At 38.6% G+C, this 20,866-nt stretch overlaps 3 protein-coding genes across 3 annotated transcripts; all 3 read left to right on the top strand.

Moving 5' to 3' along the window:
* Positions 1-847: 847 nt before the first annotated feature.
* PKNH_1111600 (conserved Plasmodium protein, unknown function) lies at positions 848-10,372 on the top strand (the record flags this gene model as incomplete). Its single annotated transcript, XM_002261257.1, has 1 exon — positions 848-10,372. One exon carries the CDS (start codon positions 848-850, stop codon positions 10,370-10,372), a length of 9,525 nt encoding a protein of 3,174 aa, XP_002261293.1.
* A 1,199-nt stretch (positions 10,373-11,571) lies between these two features.
* Positions 11,572-12,545, top strand: PKNH_1111500 (ADP-ribosylation factor, putative; the record flags this gene model as incomplete). The annotated part of the gene is made up of 3 exons (XM_002261256.1): positions 11,572-11,719; positions 11,960-12,069; positions 12,192-12,545. 3 exons carry the CDS (start codon positions 11,572-11,574, stop codon positions 12,543-12,545), a joined length of 612 nt encoding a protein of 203 aa, XP_002261292.1.
* Positions 12,546-14,254: 1,709 nt separating this feature from the next.
* PKNH_1111400 (conserved Plasmodium protein, unknown function) lies at positions 14,255-19,996 on the top strand (the record flags this gene model as incomplete). Its single annotated transcript, XM_002261255.1, has 1 exon — positions 14,255-19,996. One exon carries the CDS (start codon positions 14,255-14,257, stop codon positions 19,994-19,996), a length of 5,742 nt encoding a protein of 1,913 aa, XP_002261291.1.
* Between the last annotated feature and the right edge of the window lie 870 nt (positions 19,997-20,866).

Genomic DNA, 20,866 nt, shown 5'->3' with positions numbered 1-20,866 from the left:
TCAAACCTCGATTGCACAAAAAAAAAAAAAAAAAAAAAAAACAATTGTTACACACTACGCAAGCATGGTTTTTTACACAAGCGAAGTGCAAAAAAAAAAAAAAAAAAAAAAAAAAAAAAAAAAAAATACGGAATAGTGCTAAAATGTTCTAGCAACGAAAATGTAAAAAAGAGGAAAATACACACAACAAAAATGTTGAAAGTTCGTTTATCGCTCTCATTTATCATTGAAAAAGACATGTTTGCAATTTCGAGAGTGATCATGTGGACACAGAATGCCGGCACATTCCCTACCTCAAACGTTGCAAATTGTGTTGTATGATTGGTGCTTATTGCTAAACATATATATGTATACACACATTCGTTTACTTATATGTAAACGCGCGTGCTATTGTATGTTTCTCCACCACATTCGCATAGCATGCAAAAATGTAAAAAAAAAAAAAAAAAAAAAAAAAAGTGACAAGAACAGTGTTCTTCTTGGCTTAGCAAAAGGGGTGCTCCCATTTTCCACACCCGCGAGGATGTGTATATATGTATGTACTCACAAGTGAACGCATAATTATACGTTCATGGGGAGTCGAAGCGCGTCCCTCAGTTACCATGCACATGGAACCGCGTTAACCGCATCAGTTTCAGTTCCCTTTGGAGACATAATTATGTTGCACATTCGAATTTGGCTGTTCGGCTGAATTTTTTTTTTTTTTTTTTTCCAAACGTTCAAAATTGTACAATTAGCTATTCGATCGGTTCGCTAATTGTACCCCCCGAATAGTGTAACAAGACAACGTCAGCGCTTCTTCCCCTTTTTTTCTGAAAAGATAAGCTAGAAAAAAGCAGTCAGAAATATGAACAATATAAAGATATACGGATGCAAAAACGTGACGAATGTGTTTGCAAAAAATAAAGAAATTAATGAATATATAAATGTTTTACAATATGTGGATGCCTCAAATGAAGGAGCTAGCCATTTTGATGTCTTCCTTTTTGACTACTTTGGCAATGTCGCAAGGGAAGGAGTACCCAATGAGGGGAAAGTTGCTCCCACTAGAGAAGGGCATACTCCCTTTTTGAATAGCCAATATTGGGGAGGGGCGGGAGAGACTAACAACCCTCAGGGAGGCATATTTGAACAAAAAAATGTGGGTGAACATAAAAGTGCGCACACTTCCTCAGTGGGTGAAGAACAAACGAGGAGTGGCGAGATGTTCATTTTGTACAATCGTGTGTTTGACCCTGAATTAGTAGGAAGCGCGTTAGGGGTAGACATATATGAGCGATCAATGTGTGCCAACACTGTAGAAAACTCCAAGGAGAAGCTAATTCTATGTAGACGTTCTACCGATGAAGACATAAAAGAGAACGTCCAAATGGCAAAAATGAACTCATCCTTTTACAACGACAATGGGAACAACTCTCAGTTTAAACAAATTTTTGAAGCCTTGGGTATGGAAAGTTTAAGTTCCTTCTCGGGGACTCTCGTAAAATATCCCTTCGCATCGCAAGTGTGTATGCACGGAATTTACGAGCAGTTAATAAAAATCACAACCGAATTTATGCTCTTGTCCCGGAAGGTAGAAACGTTTAAAGTTCATATGAATGGTCATTCGGTATGCACCTGGGAGAGGAGCAAGAATAGTATTCCCATTTCTCATTTGGAGGGTGAGACACACTTAGTAATTGAAGTGCCCTATGTTACTGTACGCCATAAGCACAAAGACGAAGTCACCCAGTATGTTCTCCATGCAAATGGAATAAAAAGTAGCAGCCAAGAGGAGGAAATATACTTTATGCATGTAAATAGCCAAATGGGAGAAAGATCACAAAAGTGTAGCGAAATTTATGCGTTCCAAGGAGGGGGAGTTGTTAATTGTCCGAGCTACATACACACCGTGCAGGGTGTCAATCCAATGTTTATAAAATCGAAGAGTAGAAGGAAAATCCAAATGGCGGATATCACAAGGGGGTGGGAAGCAACTGCCATTTGTGATCTTTACATGGAATTTTTGCTACTTGTCCGTGAGCTAAACCTATCCTGTAGTGCATATGATTTTTCATTTAATTTTCCAGAGAATTCACAGGTTAATAGTTTTTGCGGCCTATACAGACAAATATTTGAAGAAGAGAAAAAATTAAAACTTTTTTTTAACGGATATTACTGGATGACATTCTCCGAATGTGTATTCGTTCCGTACGACTTGAAAAATATTTTTGAGAATTGCATCTCCGACATTGTAAAACATTCCGATGTGAAGAATTTACTCTTTCTTGACGAACGGGTGAAGAACGCTTTGTTCACTTATTTGAATACTCTATGTGAGGAAAAAAAAAATGCATTGGCTGCGAAAATTTGTAAGCGAAATTTGCTCTATATAGAAAATGTCCCTGATAAGTTCAGACGAGCGGATAAACACAACATAGATGATGAAGTGGTGAAGAAAACTTATCAAAATAGGACAAATAAATTTTTGTGCGAAGTAGTCATACATAACGCTGTCTATGTGCAGTTCGAAAATTGGATTCCCATTTTGTCCCATTTGTTGGATCTGGGAGAACAGTCCATATCTGCATGTCTGAAAATTTCTCCTTGTTTCCCAAATGAAGAAAAAGAGTATAAGAGGCTAAGTGAAATGATATACCCCGTGGACAGCAATGATTTTTATGGGATAGACAATCAACCTTGTAGTGAAAATGGGGTAGCACTCAACATGGGAGGAGGAAAAAATGATGAGAGTTGGAATATTACGGAGGGAGGAAATAAATCTGGTGGAGACACCCACATGAAGTACGACACTCATGAGATAAAAAACAAAAAAAATATTGGAAAGGAAAAACTGTTAAACTTCCATTTGGTGAAGCAAGTTAAGGAGGAGGGAATTGAAAAGATGAAGTTGTTAGGTCTGACCATCCTGGAAGAGCAGTACAAACTGAATGATGACATAAACGATATTTTTCTCGATTTGGACAAACTATATCGTAGCATAAATTTATTCGATAATAAATTAAAAGTTCTGAACAAAATAATTTACCAGCTAGAAAAAAATATACACCATTTGGAAGACCCGCTAGTGCTGCAAAAATGTAGGGAGCTTTTTTTTCTACCACTGTACCGCAGCAAACACTTTAGTTATTCCTTTTCCCCCACGGGGGATACTTCGGTAGAAGGCAGGAGCGCGCTAAGTAAAAAGGTCGTCATTAGGGAGGCACCCAATGGGGATCATTCAAAAAGGGGGATGGTCAAAACGGAGGTCATCTCGAGCAATGACAATAGTTCCATCAGTGTTGGCCCCTTAAGGGAGACTAACAACAATTCACCCCAAAATATCTCTGACAGCGTAAGGAAGAACGAAGGTAAAAGCACAGACTTTTGTGGAAAAACCCAAAACGTCCACGGAAATTGTCTCAAAAATGAGAACAAAAATGAGAACAAAAATGAGCACAAAAATGAGCACAAAAATGAGCACAAAAATGAGCACAAAAATGAGAACAAAAATGAGAACAAAAATGAGCACAAAAATGATAACAAAAATGAACAGAAAGACAAAGACTTTGTCAAAATATGTGATGCGTATGATAGGAAATATTTCAACGTAATTTTTTTAAAGAGGAAATGTTACCATTTGGAGAAGTTGACTGTCTCCCCCAAATTGAGGGACCTGCTCATGTTGGAGAGGAGTCCCCCGTTGGCTGAGGTTCTGGACCACCTGGAATTGCTCTGTAGGAATTCCAAGAATACGTGCTTTCAGAACGTGTCAAAGGTGTACGATGATATATATGACCATTTGGAGAAGTACATTCTTCGGTACAAGTCGAGGGAAGGTCTAGTCGTCCCAGGAAAAGGTCCAGAGGGGATGATAGCAAGTGACACAGGAGTGTGTTTGGGGGACTCCTCCTCACAAGGTGAATCTGGCATGTTGGCCGATTTTGTCCAAAAGAAGAAGTTCATTTACATAAAGAATAAACTATGGAGGGCAAAGGATGTGTTTTGCATTAAGTATACCATCCCCTTCAACCTCTTCCTGTGTGAACTCCCCAAACTGTACAAAATGAAATATCCCAATTTGATTGAACTCAGTTGCGTGCAGGGAAGTCTCAAGCATTCCAAGGTTGTTAGCATCCTGGACAGAATTGTGGACAAACTGAGGAGCAAATTGGTTCGTCCAGATGAGAAAAGGAATGAAGGTGAGGGGGAGGAAGTACAAAAGGTGTACCTATCAGGACTGCTAAAAATATCATACATCAACACGTTGAATATAATTGATGCTTCAGTTTGCGATTGGGTACCCATGTGTACAGAGGGAAAAAAAGAAAGTTTACAGACGATGGAAAATGAAAAGGGTCGAATTTTGGCAAAATTGAACCAAGTGGATAAGAAGACAAAGTCTCAGCTGAAATGTCCATGCTTTGATGACATCTACCTTCCAAATAGCAAACACCTTCTGATGAAGAAGGAGAAGTTAACCTATGTGAGTACCCCCCTATTGTATAATAACAACTCACACAAAAGTGACATCGTGCATAGAGATGTCAAGGAGAACATCATTGATTTGTTGAATGTTCCAAAAATGGGAGAAAAAGAAAATATCGAATTGGATAGAGGAACACAGAAAAATCACAAAATCAGGTCGAACCAAGGGGACCAAAGTAGTATGAAAAAAGGGCCTATAAGAAGGCTCCCACTTGCGGGAAATAAAACAGGGAAGACTACCCTACCGGCGAGCACCATTAGCAAGACCATAAAAACCCAAGTGGGGGGAAATACACAAATTACTATAAACAACCAGGAGGTGAGTAAAAAAAAAAGGACATCCCACCTAATCGAGCAGAAGAAAAAGGAACAACTGAGGAGAGATGTAAAAAAAGATAAAGCATCCACTGTTAAGGGAGAGACCAAATTGTTACCTCCACAAAATGGAACTCATGTAAGAACAAATAGGACCCAAAAAAATGAGCTCCAGAAGGAAAATAAATTCAATGATAATATCCTATTTAGAGAAATAAAAAACTTGATATATTTTCTAGATGACATAGGATGCTTAGACATAAAATTGATTGCGGATAAAAGAACTTTCAATTCGGATACACTTCCCAAAGCGTTTCTAAAAAGGACTTGCTTGTGTCTGTACATAAAGATAAAGAAAGAACAGTATGAGAATCTCCTAATTACAAAAAATGAGGTAAATACCTATGCCAATGCTCACAATGTAGTGCGTAATAAGGAATACCTCAATGCAGAGACGAACAAGTTAGAGTCACTAAAGTCGTGCAACGACTTGATTTGCTCCTACCTTTTTGAAAACCTTCCTGTCGCCTTGGATTATTTGCTAATTCGAAATGGAAGCAGCATCTCGGAGTGGTGTTCACGACATATCGATGAGGTGCCGAATATTGAGCGCACCGAAGAGGCAACCAATAAGGAGTGCAGCCATGAGCAGAGTTGGGATAACCCAGATGAGATGAATACCCGCGTGAAGGAAGTACCGAGTGGAAGCCCACCAAAAATGGAATTTTCAAATGGGAAAAAATCGACTAATCGTGGGGATCAAGCAAATTCCCATCACAATGACGATGGCAACCTTGAGAAAAGCGCAACGAGCGGGCCCCCAAATGTAGACGCACCTTCGCAGAGCCACAAAAGGATTCTATACAAAAAAAACCACATTCTCAGCAAAAAGGATGAAGAACTAGCCAAAGATATATTCTTCTACAACTACTTTAGAACCGATGAAAAGAACAAATGGGAAGAAAATGGCTACCTTCGAAAACAGCCCAAGGTGGGAGGTGCGAACAGAAGGAAGGAGGTACCCCTGCGGGGAGAAAACAAATATTATGAGCAACCGACAACCGGAATTAGAGGCGAAGAATATCCACTAGGAGCAATTTCCATCAGTGACGTAGAACATTATCCCATAAATAGAACAGAAATGAAGAGAAAATATTCAAATATGGAGGAAAACCAAATCATATGCATTCGCCTGTACAATAAACAGAAGCTATCAATATTAAAAATGATTGAAAGGGTCTTTTTGGAGTGCAAAAAATATAGTGAAAAGTTTTTCTTCTTCTCTAAAAATCTTCTAAAATTGGATATTATAAAAATAAATGAAAAGGGGGGGCGGGCTGAAAATGCCACAAGTTTAGGGATCTGCATGTCTGACTATCACTTACATTTGCGGGAAAAATTTTACAACGCCTCCAAGAAGAAGCAATTGTACAGTTCGGGACAGAATAAAGGGGAACAGATATCCTCAGATGGAACGAATTCCAATAATTTGGAATTATTTCTTCAGTGTCAAATATACAACGGAAGTAAATCGAGCAGATGGATCATTGGGTTGTTGCACGACGTCAGCATAGCCATTTGTTTCGAGCACTACCAAATTTTCCGCAAACATTTTCTGTTCCAGAATTTTAACATCGTTTCAAATATAGAAAACTTACCTATGCATATATGTTGCAACTTATTCGACAATAATTTTTCCAATTTGAAGAAGCTGAAAAATGGGGAAGACCTGCAGGGGGTAATGAAAAATATCTCCATTTTGTATGAACACTTTTTGAAGCTAGCCCGCAGAAATGCAGTGAAGAAATTGTTGAAACAGGATTCGAGTAAGGTGCTATACAAATGTAAGGGGAAATGGGTTAAAAGGAAGTTGCCTGAGAGGCCCATGGCCAGCAGGATGCGTACAATTCGCCCCGTTAGCACAGTTGGCGGTGTAAGAAGCGTTAGCGGGGCTGACCTGATGAGCATTTCTAGCGTTACCAGCATGGGGAGCGCCTGCTGGATGGACCACTCAAATGGTGAAAATGCGCAGAATACCCTGAAGGAGGGAAGTGAAAGCGTAACCCTAGACTACATATACAAGGTAGACAAAAGGGATATTAAAAATTTTAGTGAAATATATCAAATTTTTAAAACCAAGTATCTTAATTTTATTCCGAAAAAATATGACAAGAATGACTTTTTCTGTTCAGTTGTTAAAAATGTTTTTTTAAATTGCCCAGAACTTCAAATTTTGCCTTGTTTAAAGAAGAAGGAAAAGATTTACGCCCTGTACTGGTCCAGGATGAATGACTGCATCAATGTCTACCCCTTCTGCAAGTACTTGAACCATATCACATTCTTCCTTCTGGATTTGGGCCTCACCGTTCTCTTGCCCTACTACGAAATTGACAACATTGTACATATGCATAAAATGGTTATCTCCATGAGGGAGGCCGATTCGCACATGGGTTCGGAGAAAAAACAACCTACCAGCGGATGTGGTGGCGAGGACCTTTCTGTATACATGAAGGAAAAGCAGGAAGATCAAGATGTTCTCAAAACAGTGACTCATGACGACAACATATCAGAACATGTTGTCAATTTAACACCAGGTTATTTAAGAAATAGGATAAAGAAACATATGTCCATTTACGTCAATTTTGTGAAGGAATGTCTGAGTGAGAAAAACTTTTCCACGGTGATATATTTTCTGGATTATATTTTCTCTGATTTTAAAAAACATGAATTATATGACACGTTGGTGAAGGAGATCAAATGTATACCTCTCCTAGTCATCCTTAATTTTGACACATCGTATTTGAAGAGGAAGTTGGAAGGATTCTTACCTTCCAGCGCGGTGTTACCTGGGCAGAGACCCTCCACCATTAGAGGAAAGGAAAAGTTAACGGTGGAAAGGGAAGGAAACTCCTGTGGCAGTAACGAAGAGGAGACATCCAAGACCAAGTGCGATGAGGGAGATATGGACGGACATTATTATGACGATGGGAATGTTGGCGTAATTGTGGATGATCCTAATGAAGACGCAAAAACGTTGGACTGTGGAGAAAGCACTGGGTGTTTCTTCCCTAAACAGAGTGATCAATGGAAGGGAGAAAAAAATCACGTCGTCTGCATAAGCACGGATAACTTTCTCAAAATTAAAAACGGCAATTTCGACACGGAAGAATTTTTCAATTATGATTTTATTCACCTCATTAAGTATGATGAAAATGGAAAAATTTACACATCAAAATATTTTTATTTGTTTAACTTAGATAGCGTAACTTTTATAAACGTCCATTTTTACTCTTCGTCGATTTTATCTGTCTTCCTGGATACCCAAATTGTGGTCAACCTGAATTTTAGTAATTTATCCCAGGTACTGAAATATAATTTGTACCCTTCCATTTTTCACCCTTGCTCCCACCTCCATGGAAAAGATGACATTGGTGATGGATTTGGTAGTGACCAGGGTGATGATTTCGTGCGCTTCCGGGGGGAAGGAGAACTAACCCAGCCACGAAAGTATACAGAGTGCCATGTGAAAACAGAAGAAAACGAGAACCCAAATAACGGTCCACTGTATAACTGCATACAAATCGCCTACGACGCAAATGTCATCATTTATAGTAGACTTCTGTTGGACATGATAAGCGAGCTGTGCAGTGGACAGCCTTACAAGAGTATCGTGCACACGCTGAACAATTTCCGCCTGATTATCACATTTGATGAGGAAACACGGAGTGCAGAGAATGCATATATGTATGTGCACATCTGGAACGATATAAAGAATATCCTGAGCTTCCACTTCGGAGACCCCCGCATGGAAGCTACTTTATATTTATTGGGATACAAAAAAATGTACCCCATCATGTCAGATAGTTCCATCTTTACACAGTACCTAATAAATGATTATGAAGATGCTATGTTGTCCTTATATCTAAATGGGGATATTCTGAACTGGTCAGCACTGAACATGGAGGATATAGATTTTCTGCTGCATGCTTTTCTTTCTACCATCAAATTTAATAGTAATAATATTTTTTATTTTAAAGCTCTGCCCATTTTTTATTGTTTAAATTGTTTTGAATACATCAATTTGGCAAACAGGAATAGGAAGTACATTGTGGTGTGTACGAACCATCTGCAGTTGTTCTCGCGTATACTGTCACAGCTGCGTATGGGTAGTAGTACGAGGGAGAGGGAGACTGACATGGAGCCGAAGGTCAGTAGGGAATGTTATATGAATGCCTGTGTTGGGGGTTCTACTAATGGGGCAAATGGAGTAACAATTACAGATTTGCGTGAAGGTAATAAAGAGGAAGGGCATGCTGAGTACGGTGGCGCTGATCAGGTAGACGCCCTTTCCGAGGCTTCACCCATGAAGAGAGGTACAAAAGAGGACAATTTCTCAACAGTACACAAGAACGAAACGGGCACGCCGATGAAGTACACTTTCCTGCATCACTCTAACGTTAAAATAAACTACTGGAAACACATCAACATCGAATGCTGGTGCGGATATGACATCATCGCTAATTTTATGTTACAATTGGTACGAGATTGCAGTGATGAAAAACTATTTCACTACATTGTGCTTTTTATCTACAAGGAGTATGAAGACATGATGGAAAGGAAAATTAATGAAACAAAAGTTAGGGTGGAATTATATTCTGACAACATCCACAATGTGTATGGCGAAGATAAGGTGGACGACTTGGAGAATCGATATGGGGAATTCCAGATGAAGATTTTTGGAGAGATGAAACAAGTACGATTGAAGTTTAGGGGATATGTACAAATTTCACAACTTTACAACGCTAACAGTGACCTGTTTAGGGAGTTTATAAATGACAACAAATTATTTCATTTTGTACATTTGACTAATTTAAAATATGAAAAGGAGTTCTTGGAAAAGTTACATTTTCATGTGAACCCTAGCATGACCGAGTTAAATAATTTCCTTTACATTTTAATTAATGTTGTAAAGAGAACAACTAGCGAAGGCGCTTTGGACTTGATATCTATTGAAGACATTTTTCACGATATCTGCGTAGATAATAGTAGGTATGACATAAAATTTGATGAAGGTAATTTGGATAACAAAATGCACTCCTTACTGCAATATGCAGAGGAGAACTTCGAGATGCTCCTCCAAAAGAGGGACGAAAATTTTGCCTATTTAATGGGATCCTTAATGGAGCTTTTACTGAATAGCAAGAGATTTGCATGGGCGGCTGGTGCGTATAAAAGGCTCGAAGGTTATTTCGTGCAAAAGGGAAAAATTAAAGTGGGGTATTCGATAGAGGGGACAGGCGCCATCAGGGGGGGACATGTTGGAGAAACGCGCAAAAAGGAGGAGGACGCGAAGGCACAGGTGGGACAAGCAATTGAACCATCTATTGAAGCAGGCGTAGAAGTAGCAATAGAATCAACTGTGGAAGAACAAAATTGTGCCGTCGAAAACAAGTGCAATGCCGAGCGCAATAAAGAGGAGGAGAAACTTTCCAAAGGAAGTAACGGAAGGGAAGGGGGGGAAGAAGCAGGAGTCCTTCCTATTCATGCACCAGAAGGGAGCGTCCAACTTAATAAGTGCAAAACCCTATGATGGTAATTTTTTTTTTTTTTATGCAAGCGATTATTTCGAGGTGTGGACATGGCTATCAAATGACTCATACTTATTTAGGCCAAGAGGGCATGTCTTTTTTCTATCTGTGGTTGTCCCCAAAATGGGCATGCTTAAAATATTCTTACATTTTTTTGAAGACGCAAAAAAAAGGAATAATTACGGGGACAATTGATCACTGTTGCATTAATTCACCTCAGATAACGAATGAAAGTGAAAATGAACGCGATGGCAACGACGATGTGCAAGTGTTCCTGTAAAAAACATTTCCATGGAGGAAAATATAATGTTCGGATGAAGGACGCACAGAAGGTCAATTTAACGCAAATATTTATACAAAATATACTTATTAGCTATTCGTGTGTGCCTTTTATCGCGTGCATTACACAGGACGCCTGTGCAGAAAAAAAAAAAAAAAATGACTTATACTTCCCCTATGAAAGTGGAAAAACGAGTATACGTGAATAGGAGAACAAACAGACATGTAGAGAAAAGACGAAGTTACCGTTAAAGGGTAAGTCATTCATACACAAAAGGAGGAGGATGCTTAAGCATACCAACTGGTATATTATGTGTTCGTTTACGTATTCTCTTTTGTTCGTTTTTTTTTTTTTTTTTTTTTTGCTTTTTTTAATAATCACTCATTACAACATATGTTCACTCGCGCAATTCTAGCAGTACGTGTGCGCATATGTGTAACTATGCACAAAGTTAACCCTTCCGCGCGTAAGAAAAAGAAAAAAAATTCTTGGACTTACAAAGCGTCTCTGCTGTGTCCATTTGCAGGGTGTGTATGTGCATTTATTTGTTTTTACTATTTTTTTGTTTATTTTTTTCTAGTGCGAGAAACAATTTTGTTTTAAGTTCGCGAATTTGAGGCATGTATTTGTGCGTCCCTTTGGCACCCCGCTTATCCTCTGCTTGAGGTATCCTTACTCTAAGATGAAAGGATTTTCAAAATTGAAAGCCCGTGTATTGACGGGTCGATGGAATGCTAAACTTTGGCTCAGTTGATTTAAACTCCTTTTTTAAGTTGGACGCAGCAATTTCGGAGAGGCACAAGAATGTGTGCGGAGGGGTTTTCCCTGCGATGAGAGCGTCTAGCGAGCATATGCATTTATGTATATATGTATATATGTACATAGGTGTGTTTTCTTTATTTTTCATCGTTTGTACAAAAAATGGGGAACGCAGCGAACAAAATGGCCTTCCTAACTGACGACGATGTCAAGGGAAAAAACAAAGCACCAGACAAAAAGTACAACATTTTAATTTTGGGCCTTAACGGCTCAGGCAAAACAACGCTACTCTATCATAATTTTATTCCAGGTGAGTATGATTCCCATTTTTATAGTTTAAATGAGGGTATTGTAGCGTATAGCTGTGTGGTGTCCCCTTATTGAGGCATACCCGCGTGAAAGCTATATGTGGGTCAGGTTAAAAAATTGAATTACACGTTGAGTAGTTGGGCAAAGTTCTACCCGCTCAGCCATAAGCAAAAGGGAAAAATTTAAATGAATTAAATGTGTTAACCTTTTTTTTTCACCCCCCCCACTATACCTGCGAAAGAATGGAAAGACATCACCTCGCACATGGAACCAACCATATCTTACCACTACGAAGAGATTAAGTGGATAAATGGGAGAATCGGTTTCTGGGACATGTCAGGGAATCCAATAGTTAGTAACCATTAGTGTATTTAATTTTTCCCTTTATCTTTATCTTTTTTTTTTTTTTTTTTTTTTTTTTTTGTGGAGGTATGCAACATAAAGTGTGTGTGGTTTATTTTTCCCCCCTGCAGATGAGGAACATTTGGCAACTGATTTATCGGAACGTAAAAGTGAACGCCATTTTGTACGTTATTAACATAATGGACATATCGGATGAAATTTTAAGAGAGAACAACTCACTCATAACTCTTCTACTGAACGATGAATGTCTGCAAGCGTCCTGTGTGGTGTTAGTCTTTAACACCTTTAATGATGTGGACAGTGTGGATGAAGCGACAAAAAATCAGGTATACGTTAAGTACAGAATTAAAGATTTGATTAACCATTATGGGAATAGAATTCATCACATTTTTGTTGATTGCAAAAATTGTAAGTTGGATAAAAACTGGATGGGTTTGATGCAACAAATTTCCTACTACTTCTGAGGAAAAAAAAAAGAAAATAAAAAAGTGTCCACTGCATGGCACGCTAATTGAGGGGAAGAAATGGTTCTTCCCACGCGCCAGAAGAGAATTGGCGGAGGCGGGGCCATCTCTAAATGTATACATACCGTACATATGTGTTTGTTTGCATGTTGCATTAAAGCACAGACCGTTGTGGTATTGTGTTTAGTTAACTCTCATTTGCCTTTTCCGCCTTTGTTGGCGAAGCTTTTCTTTTGCAAACCTGCACTAGAAGGGGACAACTCCTTGAAAAAAAAATGTATCCCAAATGAGGGATTCGCAACGAAAGACAGGAATTCACAGTGAAAAGGAAAAAAAAAAAAAAAAAAAAAAAAAAAGGGGATATGTTGTCCTAATTGAAGTATCTCCTAAATTAGGTAATGTCCTACATTGATAAATCAGATTGAGCAACAAAAAAAAAAAATAACCACCTCATGGTGTGAGATTTCCCTCCAATTTTAAGTTAATACGGATTTAAAAAGAAAAAAAAAGCAGTTAAAAAGGGAATAAATTTTGACGCGCCCTATGTGCTACACGAGTGAGTAGCAACACAATCTGTAGAATTAAAAGGGGCAATGTTCTCAAACGGAAAAACGTTAATGTGTTGATGAGCGAAATGGGAAAATGAAAAAAAAAAAAAAAAAAAAAAAAAAAGATAAAATTTAGGTATATTTTGTGATAAAGAATAAGAAAATGGTTTTTAACCCATCGGATAATTGCTACTCACCGTAGCATTATTGGCTTATTTCGCTTTGCTTCGTTTTTTTTTTTTTTTCCTCAAATTTCACACAAAAAAGGAACATTTTTGAGATACTTAAAAAGATAGGGGCAACGCAACAGTTCGATAGGAAAAAGGTATGGGGTGAACCAAAGACACTTTTACAGCGCAGCACGCACATGTTGCATGTGAAAGTATATTTTAGCCTAAGCATATTGCTCTTCATCCCCCCACACACACTACGTGCACATTCTTGTGTCATACTTCCAACTGGCCTCCTAGGTTGTCAAATTTCCTCCTTCCACCTTCTCCGAGGTGAGTACTCACCCTATGTTGTGTAATGACAGTGACCAACCGGTTAGGTCAGTTGCGATTTTTTTTTTTTTTTTTTTTTTTTTTGTAATTTCTTTTAAGTTTGCCTACAACTTGGGAGGAAATTCTCAAAAGGGGAAAAGAATAAAAGAAAATACGAAAAAAAAGAAAGAACATTTCCCCCTGTGATAAATGAGATATATCGAACTATGCCAACTTCGAATGTTGTTCAGTCATATAAAAAAAAAAAAAAGTGAAACAAAGCAATAGCTTTTACTTGTTTGCATACCAAACATGATTACAGCAGAATAAAGAGCGGATTAGGGGAAGAAACATATTATAACCTTTTTTCTTTTTTTTTTTTTGAGGGCTTATTTAAAAGAGGAACGGAAACAATCCACTATTAGATGAAAATTCAGCCTAAAAAAAGGGAATTCTCTTTAGCCATGAAAAAAGGTGTAAAAAAAAAAAAAATGAGAAAGGTTAAAGCGAGTGCAATTTGAACAAGTTCTTTTTTAAAAAAAGCAAGGTTCAGATTCATGTAATAATGAAAGTGAAAATCAAAAAAAAGAAAGAGCAAGAAGAAAAAAACAGAAAAAAAAAAAAAAAAAAAAACTTTTAATCAAATAAACACACTTTATCAAATCTCAATGGTAGTGAAATGAAATCAGGGAGAAACAGCCACACAGAGAAAGAGGCGTTAGGGCGGCAAATGGAGAAGAGCACAAAACACAGGAAACGGAAAAGTAACAATACAGACGCGGTACTGTTAGAACATCATGGAGTGGTTGATATCTCAAGGGGAGACAAGGCCGTCTTGGCGAGCGGGGTGGAGGACCTGGGCAAAGGAGGAAGAGAGAACAAGAGGATGGAAAAAAGAGGAATGATGAAAAATACGGAAAAAAAGGACAGAACCGATCACGATAGCCCGCGCAGAAGCCAAAGCGCTATCAACTTGGGTTCATCGGTCATGATGGCGGCCCACTCCAAAAAGAACGACAGTGAGGTAAGTAGCCAGGTTAGTAGCGAAGTAAGTAGCCACGTTAGCAGTGAAGTTAGAAAGATTACCCCCGAGGGTTATGGGTATGACCTTGGAATCGATAACGACGTGGAGAACGAAATGGACGACGAGTACGACGATGACATGAATAGTCAGATGGGCGAATCGCAGGAATATGAAAATGTACTGGGGGAAAACAACATAAAAGGGAAAAGGACCATAAAGAAGAACCTGAGGGAGAATTCTGGCTACACAGAAACTGAGGTGTCCTACGTAAGCGAAATGAGCAAGAGCAAATTGGACGGGAAGAATGATTGCTGTTGTTGTTTCGCCAGAAGAAGGAAAAAGTACACTAGCGTAGATGTTCACAACTACGGGGATGTGCACAACTGCGGCGAGATGAACCATTGCGGGTGTGCAAATAATGGGCACATCATAACCTGCGAGCTAGGAAATCAAAGCCAAAAGAGGATTAAAAACCCAAGCAGTGAACTGAAAAACATGGATTGGTTAATCTACACAATAAGGTACATGGATTATAGACGCCTGCGAAGAAGGTTCAACGGAATAAGGAAACCAATTTCAAAAAAAATTGTTTTCATTATAACAATTTTTTGTTTAATCCTCATATCGTGGAAATATTTCAAAACATCTTATGAGAACAGCATGCTTACAATTAGCTTCAAAATTCAGACATCATTTTTATTTTTTGTAGAGGCTGCATTGGTAATTATCGGAGTTATTATTTTTGCAAAGTTTCAAACCAGGCTGAGCTTACACTGGCCTATTTACGCTTCCTACATATTCATAATATGTGCATCCATTTTGCTAATATTTTATGAGAAAGACAAATATAATAAGATTTCCAGAGGGGAACACATTTTAATGATCTATGGACTAGTTCAGTTGTCCCTAATAATTATAGTGAAGGTTATTATTTGCATTGGTCCTCTTCTGGCTATATATGGTTTTTTCTGTCCATGTACAGAACACTGTCGTATTTTAAAGAAGAAAGTATCGACGAATAAATTAAATATAACCGTAAGTCGCTACAACGATTTCGCAGGAATGTGTGGAAATAACTTTTGCTGCTTTTGTCTCTGTGCTTATCGATCCTTCTATCGTATTGTAAACTGTTTTTATAAGAAATTTTCCAATTTACGTTTCAAAATGGCAAATGATAGTATCAATGAGGCCCCTTTTAGTCACCAGTTAAGGTATAAGGGGAAGACTGATATATATGGTCGACCTCATGGGTACGGAGAATGGATTGAAGATCATTCATATGGAGAGAAGTTAAGGGGGTTCTGGTTCCATGGATACCCAGTAGGCCCTTTTATATCACAGGAAGTTGGAAGTGGATCTCTATTTGTTAATACAAGAGTTGGGTTCGCTGCCTGTGTAGGAAAAGATTGGTCAGATGTAAGATATGGTGTTTCCTGTACGGAGTGCTCCATCAGTGGCCACTTTTTCAATGACTTTCCATTGACTTACTTTTTCAATCCAAAAATTAAGAAAGATGCCAATGGAAGGTTGCCAAACAATAGGTATGATATAATTGTAAAGGATATTTTAAAAGAAAGTTATGAAGACATATTAGGTTACGATTTAAAGTGGTGTTTTAATATGCTAAAAGTTAATAGCAGCACCACAACGGAGTATTTTTCCAACAATTGCATGATTTCTATTGACCATGTGACTATGAGCTTGAAGGTTCACAATTACAAACGGTTGGGACCTGTCAAGGGGAAGAGCAATAATATCCTGGACGAAATTACCGTCAAATTGGTACACCTCCCGAAGGTAAAAAAGGGGAAAAGAATTTACAAAAAGAATTGTCCCTATCGGTTTAGCGGCAGTGGAAACAACAGTGTGCTTTATGTCAGACCAGAAAAACACGATGAACAGGTGAAGGGCCAACAAGGTGAAGAATTTTTTTACTCCAATCAGAACAAAGTTCATAACAATATTAAAAAGCTAAGTACACATGGAAATCAGAATTATGCGAATGACCTCAAGGGAGACAACTACCATTCTTACTACACCCATAGGATTTCAGACAAACTGCTAGACTCTGTGAATGATGATATTTATTTGTACAAAATGAACAAGTCCATCAAATCGACAGAAATTCACAAGGCTCCGTATGTGTTCGATCACAGTGGGAACAGTACTAGTCCTGATGAAAACGAGAAAAGGGGTGTAGACCGAATCGATCGATCCAGAAAATATTGTTCTGTTTCCACCCATCCGAGCAACCATTATGGCGGAAAGGAAAAATATCGTAATCGGCACATTGATAGAGACAGCGACAGTTGCAACTCCCCCGAAGTTCATTTCGGAAGAAGAGATGAACAAACAAATGATCCTCCAAACGGGGGAGAGAAGAAGCGTAGAATGGATAAATCAACCGATAAAACTTGTCATATTCCTCCGCATGTCAACCTCTTCACGGAGGATAGCACTGTCATAAATAACTCCTCCTTTTGCCGAAAGGATGACATGTTTGTTGTTAATATAAATGGATTCGGAAGTGACAGGCGGCGCAGTGGAAGAGGGAGCTCTCATTCCTTATTTGTTGGGACATCGGGGAGAGGAACACTAAAGAAGGACAAAAGTAAGAAGCTGTGGAGGAGGAAACTGCTCCATGCGGAAGAAAACGAATATATGGAGGATCTTTCCCTTTATAGCGAACAGGAAAAGAACCACGAAGAGAAGGGCGAAGAGGATGGTTTGCAGTGTAGGGAAAAAGAACTCCTCTGTGAGAACATTTTGCGTGCGAAGTTTAGGGAAAACCCAGCGGTGGGGATGGAAAAGGGAGGGAGCAATGAAAAGAGGGGAAGGGTCAATAGGTTGAGGCAATCAAGTGAGGGACAGCAGAACAAAGCAGATGTAGTGAAGGACCCCCTTTTGTACGCTGCTGTAAATGAAGCCAATCACGTGAAGCAAGGCCAATCTGAGGGTAGTTATTCCAGAAACCAATTGGAAGGAGAAAAAAAGCAGAAGAAGAGAAACAATGTTACCTTACCGAATATGGAGGAGAATAAGTTTGAATCAGACGAAAAGAAAAGAATGGACTCCCCTAAGGGAAGAAAAAATGAAGAACTGAAATGGAAGGAAAAAACAATTAGTCCAAAGGATACATCAAGTGGCACATCAAATTTTGCAGAAAACAAAGCGTTATTCATTTCGGACATTTTTAAATCTTTTATAAAATCGGGAGTAGGGAAAAATTCAAAAAACAAAAATGTGAAGAATAACTCCAGTGATGACATAGAAAATAGTGAACACCAAAAGTATACAGACAGAAGGACAAAGAGTAAAAAATCGAAAAGGAGTTATTCAAATGTAAATAAAGGAAGGAAAGAAATTTACAACAAGACAATGAAAAAAGTAAGTTTACACAGAATGAAAAATTCAAAGATTAAGGGATTTGTAAAAAAATACACGAGACAATATAAAAAGGGCTCTATCTATATAACATCCAATAATAAGAAAATTGATAAGTTCATTCGATCCAAGTATAAGAACAATGGCAGGAACACACAAATAATAAGCACGTTGGGAGAAACAGTAAAAAGTATCAATGAATCGTTTGGAAGTTTGAATGGTGCCAATTTATCAAGTTATAACATGAAGAGAAATAAAACGATAGCGCAGGTATTCGCGGAGGAAGATGAATGGGAAAACTATCGTCATCAACAGAAGGAGAAAATTATTGTAGAAGGTTGGCAATCATTATCTTTAAAACAAAATTTAAATTTTATGCCAGATGAAATTGTTATATATATACATGGATATAATGTGAAGTTACATCATGGATGCTCTCAGTTGGCTCATTTGGTTTCTTTTTCCAAATTGCCATCCTATATCCAACCGTTCGTTTTTCACTGGGAAGGTTACATGTGGGGTGCGCTTTCGGCTCTCTCCTACCCGGTAGCGAAGAAAAGATCTGAAATGGCTGTCTTGGGAAATTCTTTCAAAAAATTTATACAGGAGCTTATAAACTCAGGCATTAAGAATGTGCATCTGATAAGTCACTCGTGTGGATCTAGGCTCTTTTTTAACGGGTTCGCTAGCTGCGTGCAGGATGACCTCTTTTATAACGTACTGAAGAATGAGAAGTCGGCTGGGAAGAAGGGGGGTGCGGCTAACGACCGTGTTATAGATGAAGGCCACGTTAGCGATGATAACAACGTTAGCGATGTTAACAGCGTTAGCGATGTTAACAGCGTTAGCGATGTTAAGAGCGTTAGCGGCGATAATGGACGTGGGAAGTGTCGCGTGGATATCAGTTCGATCGGACGCCCGCCAGGCAACAAGCCAAAAAAAAAAAAGAAGAAACAAATCATAGTCAAAACTGTCATTTTACTGAACCCAGATTACCCTCTGGACAAATTCCTAGAAAAGGATTTCTTCGTTCTGAGAAGCCATTGCAACCACATTGTTATGTATGGAGACACGAGGGATCAGGCTCTGACGTACTCCGAAACATGGAATCGAGAAAAGTGTCTGGGGAAGAGGATTTTTAAGTTGAAGTTACCCCTGTACAAAATATACAATTGCGAAGATTACATGAATTTAAATTTGGACCGAAGTAATTTCCACACGGGGAATTATGAGGACAAGTACAAAATGTGTGATAACGTTTTGTTTCCAAATTCGTCCTATGTGGAGGAAAAAATGAAGTTGAAACAGAGCGAGAGAATGGGAGAGCAGTTTAACAGGGGTGAGAGGCAATACCAGAGAGTAAAAGAAAATGAGAGAGGAGAAAGTCAGACACATAATAAATGTACGAATACTAATGCAAACGCCAGTGGAAATGATGAGCACATCAATAAAACCATTCGTAAGACATCAACATATGATGATGACGAAGGTGCATCGTGTATTTCTGAAGATCTAGCGCAGAATTACCTAAATGAAAATTTTCTTAAAACGGTAGAATTCAGTGACTCCAGTTTAAGGGCCTTTACATCCAAAAGGAGGTTTAAAATATCCAAGGTGTTTAAAAAAATAAAAAGGAAATGGTTATTCAAAAATAAGAAGGAACAAATTTATTTTAACCAAAACTCTATTAATAATCCTAATAATATGAAAATGAAAGAAAGAACATCTAAAACATCAGTTCAGACATCTAAAAGAGCAGACACTGTTTATATATCCTTTGATAAATATGCTTGGCTAGACATGGATGTGATTGACACAACTTTCGTCGAAACGAATGTGGATTTTTTAAAGCATTCTTTTTATCAGGTAAAAAGAGAAATTATCGATGACATACGGGAGGTACTGATATCGAATATACGTGCGCACGAGCGTGTCAGCCGGTTGGACAGACGGAGAGGCAATGTCTTTGTTCTTCGCGTAGCTCCAGCAGGGGTGGGCAGCCTCCATCGGTAGAACAATAATTTGCTCAATCGTGTCGTGTATGTCTACTTTCGCTTTTCCTTTTTTTTTGTTTTTTCTGTTCTTATCCTGCTCGGGCACGATTTTCCTGTGCATTTTTTTGTCTGGCGCTTTTTTGTGAGATGCATTTCTCCTTTTTTTGAATTCCCATCGCCTTCACGTTTAGCGTTCCATCTCCCCATAATTTAATTAAGCGTTCCTTTATTTATTTATTTATTTATTTATTTATTTATTTTTTTTCCTTCCATGGAATGGGGAAAAAATTAACTGCTGCATATTTGTTCTTTTCATTTTGTGGAAAATTTTCTACTAGAGGGGTTATTTGCCCTTGTCCTGCCTGTATTTTTATGTGCCCCTTCAGCGCGTATGTTTTCTTGTGCTGAATGTTTTCCCCATTTCTACGGGTCGTAGATTTGATGTTTTTAAATTAACATTTAGCTTTTCACCCGGCGTCAATTTGCGCCCATTTTGCACCCATTTTGCACCCTTTTATGCGAATTTACCGTTGCACATATTTTCGATTCAATGTACGATTTTGTGCTGAATGCACTGTCTGGCATTGTCCCATTCTCCTTTTGTCAGCACACACGGCATATGCATATTTAGGGACGATCACCTCGTTGTTTGTGGTGGCCCTCGAAACATTTGCAAAAACTGTTTGTTCCTAATGAAGCGGCATTCAGTCGTTTTCCCCATTCCGCAGATACCCATGTAGGGTTGCGCCGTATTTATGGGGCAACGCTATCCCATTTTAGCGAATGCAAAGCGATGTTGTTGCGCTGATGCCCGGATCAGTGTGAAGATACGAAAACGCCCTAGCGCGACGACTTCCCTGGTGCAAAAGTTATGATTGTTGTGGGTTTG

Source organism: Plasmodium knowlesi, assembly GCF_000006355.2.
Source record: "Plasmodium knowlesi strain H genome assembly, chromosome: 11".
NCBI lineage: Eukaryota > Apicomplexa > Aconoidasida > Haemosporida > Plasmodiidae > Plasmodium > Plasmodium knowlesi.
The sequence above is the reverse complement of the archived record's forward strand: the minus strand, read 5'-3'. Positions and strand labels throughout refer to the sequence as shown.